The sequence below is a fragment of the Pseudonaja textilis genome, chromosome 6 (assembly GCF_049901715.1).
Source record: "Pseudonaja textilis isolate UNSWEBS1 chromosome 6, rPseTex1.2, whole genome shotgun sequence".
In the NCBI taxonomy this organism is placed as follows: domain Eukaryota; kingdom Metazoa; phylum Chordata; class Lepidosauria; order Squamata; family Elapidae; genus Pseudonaja; species Pseudonaja textilis.
In genome coordinates, this window is record NC_141995.1 from 57097841 (window position 1) to 57110284 (window position 12444).

At 34.2% G+C, this 12444-nt stretch overlaps 1 protein-coding gene across 1 annotated transcript in view; it reads right to left on the bottom strand.

Moving 5' to 3' along the window:
• Positions 1-283: 283 nt before the first annotated feature.
• Positions 284-12444, bottom strand: part of LONRF1 (LON peptidase N-terminal domain and ring finger 1) — a 17364-nt gene continuing 5203 nt past the window's right edge. The window contains exons 2-12 of the mRNA XM_087936644.1: positions 10749-10867; positions 9357-9479; positions 8383-8535; positions 7982-8135; positions 7749-7845; positions 6529-6643; positions 5382-5503; positions 4685-4843; positions 4438-4600; positions 2179-2331; positions 284-1720 (exon numbers count right to left, since the gene is read on the bottom strand). Coding sequence (XP_087792770.1) covers positions 1556-1720; positions 2179-2331; positions 4438-4600; positions 4685-4843; positions 5382-5503; positions 6529-6643; positions 7749-7845; positions 7982-8135; positions 8383-8535; positions 9357-9479; positions 10749-10867 — 1523 coding nt within the window. The 3' untranslated portion in view covers positions 284-1555. The remainder of the gene's footprint in view (positions 1721-2178; positions 2332-4437; positions 4601-4684; positions 4844-5381; positions 5504-6528; positions 6644-7748; positions 7846-7981; positions 8136-8382; positions 8536-9356; positions 9480-10748; positions 10868-12444) is intronic.

The window sequence follows — 12444 nt, forward strand, 5'->3', positions numbered from 1 at the left end:
AACTTGCCCCCTTTTCATTAGATTTCATCAATTTATTCAAAAACCATTTTGATGGCATGAACTATGAATGTGTTTAATGTTCAGTTTTAATAATCCCTACTTTGAAAGAGTTTCCAAAATAATCTGGTGTTAGAAAGTTATTTGGACAGAGCCAAATTAAACAGTTTTGTCACTGACATAATAATTCAATGCCATGCTGACATAATTGAAACTACTTTCACCTAAGTTCTAGAAAGCATTGTAAATTCTACAATCCCCCAAATATTAAGAATTCTGATCACAGTTAAAAATATAAATTTTAGGTTTATTGAAAATTAAATATTAGCAAAAGCAAGTTTAACAAATAACTTTATAAAATGAATCACAATCAAGACAGACATTTGAGAAACTACAAAATGAACCTATTGGCAAGCAGACTGCCATCTTGTGTCTTGCAGTACAATTTAATACGAATAAGGCATGGAAATCTGCATTTTCAAGCATCTGTGTTCCAGAAATTTTAAAAAAGCATACTTCAAGTAGTTCCCAAACATCTTACATTTAAGAGTACAGTGACACAGCAACAATGTTTAAAAATTACTGATTATTTTTCCAAATGCAGAAAATATTGGATACACTAAATTTTTCCATCCAAAGTTGGAGAAAAAGATCCAAATGGAGGAAGAAATCGGATTCTGAAAATGTCTTGCTGGTACCACCAACCGTGGTTCTTTCTAGCATTAGAAAATATTAAAAGGGGGGTTAGGTTACTCCAAAATCATACAGTTCCCTTGACTGTCTCATATGCTTCAAATATGGAGGCTTCCTCAGACATGAAACAGATGTAAATTATTTCTTACAGAAGTGAGGACAAGAGGAGACCTCTACTTTTTCCTCTCTTAAATAATGGGAGTCCATGAAGCCTGTTAAAAGTTTCTTCATTGGGGCCCATTTGTTGCTATGTCTGCTTTTTAAAAATGTTGTTATATAGTGAACAGACTGTTTCATCTTAATTAAAACTCTCTCTAGTAGTCATCTATGTCTAATTCTAGGCATACAATATATGTAACCCAGTCACAGTGGCAACAGCTTGAAGTAGTTTTGAAGTAAGTTCTTTAACATGGCTCCAAATTCATGTAATTTCAAAAGAAAATTGTGCCAAATTTACAATTAAATATTTAAAACAGAACTTTGCTCTACAAATAGACAATACATTTAAATAATTGTGCAAATGGCAACAAGGTGCTGCTGTAGCCGAGGCAACTTCTGATTTGCAAGATTTTGAATTCATCTTTAATAAACTTGAACTGACAAATTTTAAATCTTGCACTTTCCACCACAGTAATCAGTGGAATTTTTTTTGACAATGATACATTCCATTTGTATATAGTGCAAATAAATATTTTTCAGCTAGATTAATTTACATGCAATATTAATGGCATCCCTCTTATTGAACAACTATTGATAAAGGAAGCATTTTCCTAATAGTTCTCAAATCAGGACTAAAAGTGCAAATTCTGCAAGAAAAAAAACCAGCTGAAGTTACAGCCATGTTGTAATATTAAGGTCCTGGTAATTAATTATTTGGTCTCTGGTCTCTGGAAAAATAGGTCAATATAGCTTGGATTTTTATCAAACGTTCTCTCAAAGACCTCATAGAAAGCACTGAAAGCTGGTATTTGGGATCCACAGGAAGAACAGCTAGAAGCCACCAACACCATGCAGGTCCTTCAGCTGTTTCCTAAAAAGAAGAAACCAAATTAAAAGAAAATAAAAGAATATTAAAACTTAAGACATTTAGGACAAAAATATTATAATGATGTGGTTAAGTAATTGAGTTTCAAAAGGAAAGTGTTCGTAAATTTAAAAATACAGTCCTCTTTGGCTATCTTTTTTTCACAAAATGCAGAAGTAAACTACTTAACACACTTAAAAAAAACAAGTGTGTTTAAAACGCTAGGCTAAATGTAGTCGGCAAAATTCCAGATCTAACTTTTTAAAAAGTCAGAATTAATCCAGACTGGATCCCCCACCGCCCCAGCTTTTTCAGTTATGCAACCTACCTGTCAGGGTTTTGCACTTCCTCTATTTGTCTCATCTTCCTTAAATCTGCTAATTTAGTTACTGTATTACTCTCTTTACTAGAAAAATACGTGAAAGTCACACTGATAATTGTCTGATACTATAGTCGCTAAGTACCTGCAAGTTTTCTTCCTTCTCTGGCATTGGACCAAAGTACTGAAGAATTTGGCTATGAAATTTATTTCTTAGGCTTTGAAACCAGCCACACGCCTGGTTGTAAACAATATTATGGAGCTCTTGCAGTTTTCTCATCTCACCTTCATCTTTAACCTGCACATCAAGAAAATATAGTGTAATCACTACATTAAAATTTTAGCCATGAAACTATACAAATTATACAGCTGGCATGGTATATAAGAATGAAGAGTTCAACCTTTACAAATGGAAAGGGGGAAATTAATTACAAGGAAGCTCACTTCAAAATACCAGCAAGTAGGATCCCAAAGCAAGTTGGTGTGGTCAATCATTCAAAGCTTTGAGAACGGAGAATGAGCTACCGGCTTAAGCAGTCTTTTCCATCTATCCCTTTCTCAACTGGGTTCTGAATGCCTTCCCAAGTTCACTTAGCAACAGTTAGCCATTACTTGGCCATGGCTAACTCCTTATCCAGGTGTCAGTTTGATAAGACTGTGGAAGCACAGGGGCACATGATCAAAATTAAGATGCTTGGCAACTGGTGTATATTTATGACAGTTGCAGGGTCCTGGAGTCATGTGATCACCTTTTGTGACCCGACAAGCAAAGTCAATGGGTAGTCAGATTCACTTAACAACTGTTACCAACTTAACAACTACAGTGATCCTCTTAACAACTGTCACAAGATAATCGTAAAATGGAGCAAAACTCACTTAACAACAGAAATAATGGGCTCAATTGTAGTCATGAGTTGAGGACGACCTGTAACAGTTTCAAATTGGGAAAAGATCTGCTTGTTGTAGCCAAAAACCATCTTATAATTCCCTATAGAATCTATTTCCATGATTTCTTAAGGAACATCCAAATAATCTACTTGGTCCCAACAAAAATGAAGCAGCATTTTGAGAAATAAGAGCATCTGAGGCTGCTGCTTTAGTTTGCAGCATGCTCATTCTCTTTATTATTATTTTTTTAATGAAAAGAACCCTGGATTATAAGGCCTTTCACCCAAGTTATTCATGACTGAGTCAACAGCTTGGACTATTGCAATGTGCACTAGATCAGAGGCCCCCAATCCCTGGGCCACAAACCGATACCATTAGGAACCGGGCCAGACAGTTGGGAGGCGAGTGAGCAAGCAAAACTGAAACCTTCCCCTCCCTTGCCAAAAAGTGTGGGGACTGCCGCACTAGACTACTCTTAAAAGATCACTCATAACTACAGGGGCAAAATGTAACTAATGTGTTAGTTGGGAAGTTCCCATGTTCATGTCAGCTTTGTGAGCTGCCTGGCGAGTGGTGGGTTTTCTGGTGTGATTGGTCCCTTTTGCTTGTTTAGCTACATTTCTACCTTTCCGCTTTCATTGCGTATACTATAAGACTAAGTAGAGGTTGTCGTACTCTAGCCGTATTTGAACTCCATAGCCATTCATGTCAATGGGTGATTCTGGGCCGTGTACATCATAAAACATAAAAACCAAAACAACTAAAACAATTGATACCAGGTGTAAAAGCCTGGTCATCCAGTGACATCGAGGAGACCTGTCTTCTCTGCAGCTGCACCTACCCTAGGGAACAGTGTTCTCCCTGGGCTCCATAGGGCTGCAACTCTTCTGTAAAAACATGGCTCTTTCAGCAGGCCCTGGGACAGGGTAGGAGGATCTGCTCCAGGACCAGGCTATTCACTTTCATGGTTTTCACTAAGCTGCTTTATTCTTCCCTCAATTTTCTTTAGCTTTCAATTCAAAAATAGATGTAGGCAACAAAATAACGGATGGCCTTTAAGATTCCAAAAATGTTCAATAAATCTCAGCATCAAAATTATTATATCCTAAAAAAGGACACTATCTAGTTATTGGTTTAATCAGCAAGCACATAATTACTATATTACATATTTATTAATATTTTGATAACTGTATTTGAGCACAATTGGTTTCTTTTGCAATATGAGCTATATGTATGCATTTTATATTTCTTTAAATACGTATTTCTGAGATGTCTGTACCTCTCACAAATCCATAAAGGGATCCATGGTCGCGAAACATTTAAGAACCTCTGTCCTCTATAAACAACAAATTAAACCAGTAACTTACTAATGTAGGATCTAAATGGAATTCTGTATGCTGTCATTCCCTGAAAGAATCCCTCCCTCCTATCAAATTAAGGGAACACTGCACATTGGACTAGGGCTGCAACAGTCAAGGTGTCTTCTTGGAGAGGCAAAATAGATAATTTTATGTACCTTTATATCTTCTAAATCCTCAATGTCTGCAGTACAATAACCATCCTTCATTCCTCTTCGAATAACTCGGAATCTCTTTAATCCAATTGTATCAACAACAGATCGCCCATCTGGCAGATAGTCAAGATTTCTAATATACAACATGCAGCCATAATCTGCAAATCTACAAAAAAGTGATAGTGTTGTCAATGGTCAGCTTAAAAATATTCTACACCTTTTGGTGGTGTGATTGTGAATATAAACCTACCCATTCTGGGGGTCATGCACGCACATCCCAAATTGTTTTGTTCCAGTTTCTATACTTCTTCGAATCATCAGTCTATATCTTGGTTCAAACACATGGAGGGGGCAAGGCACAGTAGGGTAGGCCAAAGTGCAAACAAAGATAGGAACATTCCTGGTCAGGCTTAAAACAGGATGCAGAAAATAAAAGGTTAAAATTAGAATTCTACCCACGTAGGAAGATTTAACTCGAGACAGATCTAATTCCTGGCCAATATCCCTTTCCCAAACATTGCCTTATATCCTTGTACATTCTCTTCAAAGTGAATGGACCACTAGTCCAAAGCACTCTGTGCCAAATTGTGGCTTCGAATGGACTATCATTCAACTTGTAAAATTATAAATAGCACTATTTTTCCTTATAGTAAATACAAAATAATATTTTCTCTAGTCTCCTGCATATTAATTCTTACATAATCACAAACTCTTTCAGTTGCTTAAGTCTTGGTTAACATAATATTAACATGGAATGTTAAAAATCTTATTCCACTTAACTGCATAAATGGATGTGTCTTTACTAATTTTTTCCAGTTTAGTTTTGTAGTAAAAATGTACATATTATTCTGTATGATTACTGACCAAGACAGTTTATTCTTTGTTCTAAATGTCTGTTAACAAGCTGCACTGCACACAAAAGCATATGCATATACAAACACACATACCTTGAGAGTTCAGCTATTTCTTCGTCATTAATTCTTTTTCTCTCCGATAATTCAGTAGGCAAATACTTCAATATTAGATCTTCTAGCAACCGTGTAGTGCTGTATTCCCTACGTGCCAAAAACTAACGAAAGGTAAATTGTTACGCTATTATAATTTCTTAAATAAAAACTGCAGTTTTTCATATCATTTCTTATTTTTCCTATTATTCTTCCTATTACCCATTCCTTTTGTCATCTTAATGACTATCATTTTGTTGTTGTATGATTTATGTTGACCATCACTGCGTATTCCTTGTGTGTCCAATCACACTTGACCAATAAAAAACTCCAATTCAGTTTTAAAGAATTAAGCAGAAAACAGCTGACCACACTGAACTTTATCTCTTTTATACGTTCAGAGAAATATATCATGCTACATGAGTGAATGGATTTTCACTGTTGGTGTGGGTCATCTGATAAGTGTCCTTTCAACCAACGTGGCTTGCAAACAAGAAACTCGTGGTCCAACACTTCCTTGCCTTATTTTTAGAAATTCACAAAAGTAGCAATCGTAGTGTCTGCTCTTTCACTTGCCAAAATCCAAGTCTAGCAGCTGACTACTAACTCTTTTAATGCTTGGAGGTCTGGTTACGCTCCTTGCACTTGTATGTTCCAAGGCTTCCACTATATACACAGCACTGCATAGTAATACATAGTGCTCAAGCAAGGCCTGGATTAAGTAACAACACTGGCATTATCTGGAAATAGAATATAATCTCTTTTAAGGAAATCTCCCCATGTTGAGAAACTGTTAACTCTTGCTATTAATTCCCCAATTTTATGAAAAAGATGTAAGGTAGTTGATAATTAAAAAGCAATGATTCTTTTTAGCATGCAGTTACTCATTTTTATATATTTAAAATAATAAATGTAATAAAATTCTTACATGTTAAAATTGATTTTGGAGAATCTTAACATGCTTGGAGATCTTGATAAAACTTAATATTAATCTACAGTCTTTCTTACATTTTTAAGTGGAAGATGTTGCAAATGCCATTTCTATTCACAGAATAAATGGTTATTACAATTCCACCAGCCCTTTTCAGCTTTTGATTCAAACTCTGCTTTATGATAAATGTGTCTTATAAATGTTCATAAAAAGCATTACCTCTGTTAAGTTTTCTTTACAGAGGGGACACTCTGGAGCATGGTCCAAACAGCGTTGTAAACATTTCTTGCAGAATGTATGGCCACAGGGTGTTGTCACAGGATGAAAGAACAGCCTGAAAAAATGTTGCAAATTTTAGTGAATTATCATTAAGATGTAAATACAAATGAATCAGAAAAAAGTAATTTGAAGGATGCACACAAAAACTGTTACTAAAAATAGTTCTCGATTTATGACCACAACCAAGCCTAAAATTCCTGTTGTTAAGACATTTGTTAAGTGAATTTTGCTCCATTCTACGATCTTAATTGCTACAGTTGTTAAGGGAAACATTGTAGTTGTTAAGTTAGTCACATGGTTGTTAAGTGAATCTGGATTCTTCGTTGACTTTGTTCTCAGGAGATCACAAAAGGTGACTACATTAACCAGGGACATTGCAACCAATATAAATATGAACCAGTTGCCAAGCATCTGAATTTTGACCATGGAGATGCTGCAACAGCCGTAAGTGTGAAAACTGGTCATAAGACATTTTTTTCAGTGCTATTCTAACTTTGAACAGTCACTAAACAAACTGTTCCAAGTCGCGGACTACCTGTATTTATTAGTTAGGTTAGAGACAGGAAACATTTTTACTAGCAATTTTATTTTATTTTACTATATTTGTGCTTTTAAATCAGTGCTGATTCCTGGAGACTGGCTGTACAAGTCTCTCCAGTTTTCTTGTTAAGAATTCAGAAGTGATTTGCCATTGCTCAATTTCTAGCCTGATGCCTTAACCGCTATCCCAAAACTGGCTTTCCAGCAAAGAAAACTAAAAACAGGAAAACTTTTATAAATTTTAGAAACTTTTACACATGTATCAAGCCAATTTTCTTTCATTTCAAACCAAAAATAGGTGGATATTACGCTATTATTATTTATGTCATTCTGGGGACTCCTAAATACTAGTAAAAATTACCTCAAGCCACCCAGACCTACAATAAGCTAATTGCTAAGCATACATTTCAAACAAAATTTGGCCAACAAAATGTGGATAGAATTTAAATAGCCTGAAACCTCACCTTATTTTGCAGTCTTATTAAGGGACTTTGAACAAACCATAGAGCGTTTTTATAAAGAAATGATTTTAGTAGTTCTGTGCACTGAGTTTAATGTTAAAGCTTCCTACTATATACTATGATAAAAAGATCATAAATGTTGAAATCAGACTGTATTACCTCAAACACAATGAGCATTCAAAGTCTGTTACATCAACCAAATTTTCTGGAACTATTCCACAAGTGATTGAAAAGGTATCATTCCTTTTTGGAGTTTCTAAACAAATTAAAACATGAAATAGTGCATAACTTGTAAAACAATACATGTGACCAAATATTTATTTACTTGTTTCCATCTTCACAAATAGTAGCATTTTGTTTGGAAAAAGGCAACTTCCTTTCAAAATAAGTACCTTTCTCTTGGCCAGAAAGCAATGGTTCAGAAGATATTCTTTTTAATACATTGTCTTTGGCATCTTTTTCTACTGAATCAAGAGAACTTGCAGACTGGGCACGTTGCAAATTTCCTCCAACAATGTCTAGTATCACTTGTGGCTCTTCTAAGACCTATAAGAAAACATGAAGAAACAAAACCTATTTGCTACATTTTTGATAATGAAATAGTAACTAATCCACCAGCAGATTCAGTTTTCAGTATTGTATCTTTATTTCTTGAACATATGGACTGACCATGTCAATGACATGTTGAATATAGTTAATCAGCATTAAACGTTTTTAAGACACAAACAGATATATGGAACACAAATCTAAAACCAATGACCTTCATAATTATTTTGCATGAGTATTTACTTACTGACACTGGGGTGAGCTGTAAACAATCATAAGACTCTTCCATTTCAAGTGCAGAGCTGTGTTTAAGTTGTTTATTTCGAACATATGAAGTATTTAAAGCAGATTCTTTCAATGTTTCACTAATGTTTTCTGGGGACAGCAAATTATGCAATATCTATAAAATTGACATTAAGGAATAAAATGTAATGATTACATTTCATATGTAATACAAATAGATTTCTTCAATATTGTCCCAATATTTAGACATTAAATAGCTCATCATTCTTCCACAATCTGAAAGAAGTCTCAGAGTAACCAACAATTATTTATCCTAATGTTATTCCATTGTGTAATGTTATTCCATGTATACTTTTATAGATTCAATTTTATGACATTTTGTTTGAATATTAATTATCTATAACATTAGTTAAAATGAAAGCAGTAGTTGCATAACAGGATTGTATGGTCCTCAGGTACCTCCTAGAGCAGTGGTGGCGAAGCTATGGCATGTGTGCCACAGGTGGCACACAGAGCCCTGTGGGCACATGCGCCGTTTTTCCAGCTCAGCTCCACCACACATGCAGGCATGCCTCCCGCCAGCCAGCTGGTCTTCGGGTCTCTAACAGGCATGCGCGGGGGCAGGGGATGCATGCAGAGGCGTGGCACACCTTGCATTTTGGGTATGTGCACACAAGCACGAACAGGCAAGTGCATGTTTTAGGGGAAATTGCCTACTCGGTGCCCAAGTTTTGCCATCACTGCCCTAGAGTCTATTGTGTGATACAGAGAATATAATTCTTAGATTTTGTCAGAGGGGTTTGATGGCATAAATAAATAAACCAAAATTACAAAAAACTTCCCCTAAAATCACTTCCCATCTCAACAGCACGAAAATCTGTTTATTATTTTCAATCATGATCTGCCACCTTTCCAACCTAATTTCTTAAATAAAAAGAAGTCTGACCAGAAAAGCTATTTATAAAAATGTATAAGTACCTTTTTTGCTTCTACTTTAGCTAAAACAAATCCTTCATCAAGAGATAGGCAATGAAGAAAGACCTTTAAGGCATCTTCTACAGAACCAGCATTATTAAGTATTGTTGCTCTTCTGAAATATACCTGCAAGATGATTTTATGTATTAATATAAGACACATTTATTGCGATTGAATATACTATACAAACCTAATCCTAAGCATGTTTTCTTTTCTGAAGCTGCTAATACTTCCTGTTCCTAGGTTTAAGTTTTTAAAAACACTGCTAGATTCCCTGATGCTAAAACTAGAACTAAAATAAACATACAGACATGAAGCTAATGGAAAACAATAATATGCTACATTACATAAAGAGGAAATATTTTGGTCCAATTTTAAAATATATAATTACATCTGCTTTATTTTATTAAGCATTTAAGAAAAGGTAAGAAAAAATAAAGCATAAAGTGGATAAAGAGTGAATATATAAAAATAGTATTAAGTTTTAAATATTTCATTGATTAGTTTTTAATAACAGATTACACTATATTGTTTTAAAAATTACAAATCACTGTAAGAATCCAAGTAATATGAATATCAACAGCAATAATGCAGATACATTTAAAAATGAGATTAAGTTTTACAGTGCTTCCTGTCCAAGTAATTGAAAACTTTATATTAAGAGAAATCAAAATTTGAGATGTGATACAAGATGTAGATAAAGTTATAATACCAAAATGGTTTCCAACTTGAATTCTGCATTAGATTTACATTTGAAATGCAGTTATTCTGGATATTATAGTGCACTCCTAAGGCTTAAGTAGCCATTTTTCTGCAGAAATAAGTGGGTTCCAATAAGAAACTTCCAGCATCCTTACAATATTTACTATGTATAAATCTAATTTGGTATATTTTGTTTGAATATCAGGTTTAGTGATATTTTAAAAAATATGCTGGAAATAGACCTTCTTAAATTTGTTTTTTTCTATTAAAAATAATTCCTAAAATTTGTTGAGCTTTACTCCATTGCCAGTAGCTACAGCAAAACAATTCAACATAGCCATTATTTTCCAACAATTTTTTAAAATGGACAATTCCGTAGAACCCAGAAAATGTTGCCAAGAACATGGGTTTTAAACTTTTTCAGGCTGCAGGAACCTGTATATTAAACAAACAAAAACCCTGGAGCCATTGATGAAGAAATTGAGGTAAAACCATGAGAGACTACAGGTTTTAAAAAAAATGATTTAAATACATTATACTTACTTTAAAAAACAATTTTAAAAATCCCAAACAAAACAAAAGCAGAACTACTTTGGGGCATAATTTATTATTTCTTAATGTTGGCCTCTTAGATACATTATGGAAAAATACAAAAACCTATGCTAAGTAACTTCATTTTGGGTTTATACTTACCTCAGGCCAATTTGGCATTTTAGCAGTAACAGCATTCAGTTCATCTAGTGCAGATTTAAATTCTTGAAGACTAGCGTAAGATTCAGCTCTGTAAATTCTTAACATTAAATCACCGGGATCTAAAAAAAATGCAGACATATTTAGAACATAGTTTACTGAATCCAGTTGTAAAGCTCTATAATTTAAACAGCGTATGTAATACAAATATACAGAGCTACTTTGATCTAGTGGTTCAGGCACCCAGAGAAACCAGGAGATAGTGAGTTCTAGTCCCAGCCTTAGGCTTGAAAGCCGGCTGAGTGACTTTAGGCCAATCACTCTCTCTCAGCCCATGATGTCAGGCTTGGGTAACAATCCCTATCACATCCACTGAATCAATATTTGATTGATCTTGCACCTGTGAGGAAAATAAGAAAAAAGTAATAAACCTAGAGAATAGATATTCAGACGGTAAGATAATCATGCAGGAAAATGCCTCTATGATTGAAGTAGTAGATCGTAATTTACATAAGATCATATGTATATATATTTCTGAATGGGCTAAAAAGCAAAGAGGGCACAATTCAATGCTTCCTGTCTTTTTTTTCAGCAGTACATTTTGTAACTGATAGTTCCATAAAACATTTGCTTACAAATACTAAAAAAGAACAGCCAAAATCAATGCAACTTTTGAATAAAAGTTTACTAAGCTTCATTTTAAAGGCTATTTGCTTATGGCAGGGATATGAGTTAGGACCATGCTAAAGAATCATGCTATAATTGTATCTCCAATGTCATGGGAAGTTGTGACATTGTAAAGAATTTACATAATTTTGAAAGAACCCTCAAGTGCTAATTGTAAGAAGCACAAGGTTTTTTAAAATAGCAACTTAAATATATTTACAAAGAATTTAAAAGAAAAACACTATTTTGTTCATTTCTCCAAAGCGAACCTAGGCATAATCAACATTACTAGATTAGATATTTTTGTCTTCCTTTTCTAATGTGTGAGTAATGGTGAGGGGAAAATGAAATTACATTAATAGTCAAACATTCTTCTGATAAGGTTACATCAAAATCTGCACTCAATGACTCTATATGAAGAAAGCAAGGCAAAGGCAGCACACCAAAATTATATAATTGCTGTCTTGGTGACACAACTTTAGTCAATAATTTGCAGCAATTTTTAAAACTGTCATAGGGCTTTATTACTCACACTTGGAATCTTATTGTGTTAATGCACAATAATAGAAAGCATTTAGAGTAGAGCTGAAGTCCTTCAAAAATGACCTCTTAAGACCCGGTATTTCCAACTTCTGTTAATAAAGTCCAATGCTAGATTATGTAAACAAGGCGTATTTTAAAAGCATTGTATTCTATTGAATCACACTTTTACAAAAATAACTTATAGTATGCTTTTGCATAAGTTTACTGCTGCTCTGCTCCATGCATATTAAGTCAGCCTGAAGACTTTTACTGCAGTTATTTCTCATTATCTAATAACCGTATCTCACTCAAAATCATCCTTTATAAAGCATATAAATGCCGTGAATTGAATGTTTTTAATGCTTTGCAATTCATATATATATATTAACCGAATTCCTTGACAAAATGATCAAGTGTAAAAAAGATCCTTCCTCAATATGAAGAAATTTGGTTTCAAATAGCTGAAACTATGCTAACCTGATTGTTTCTTTTCCTGCACGTTTTTAATTTT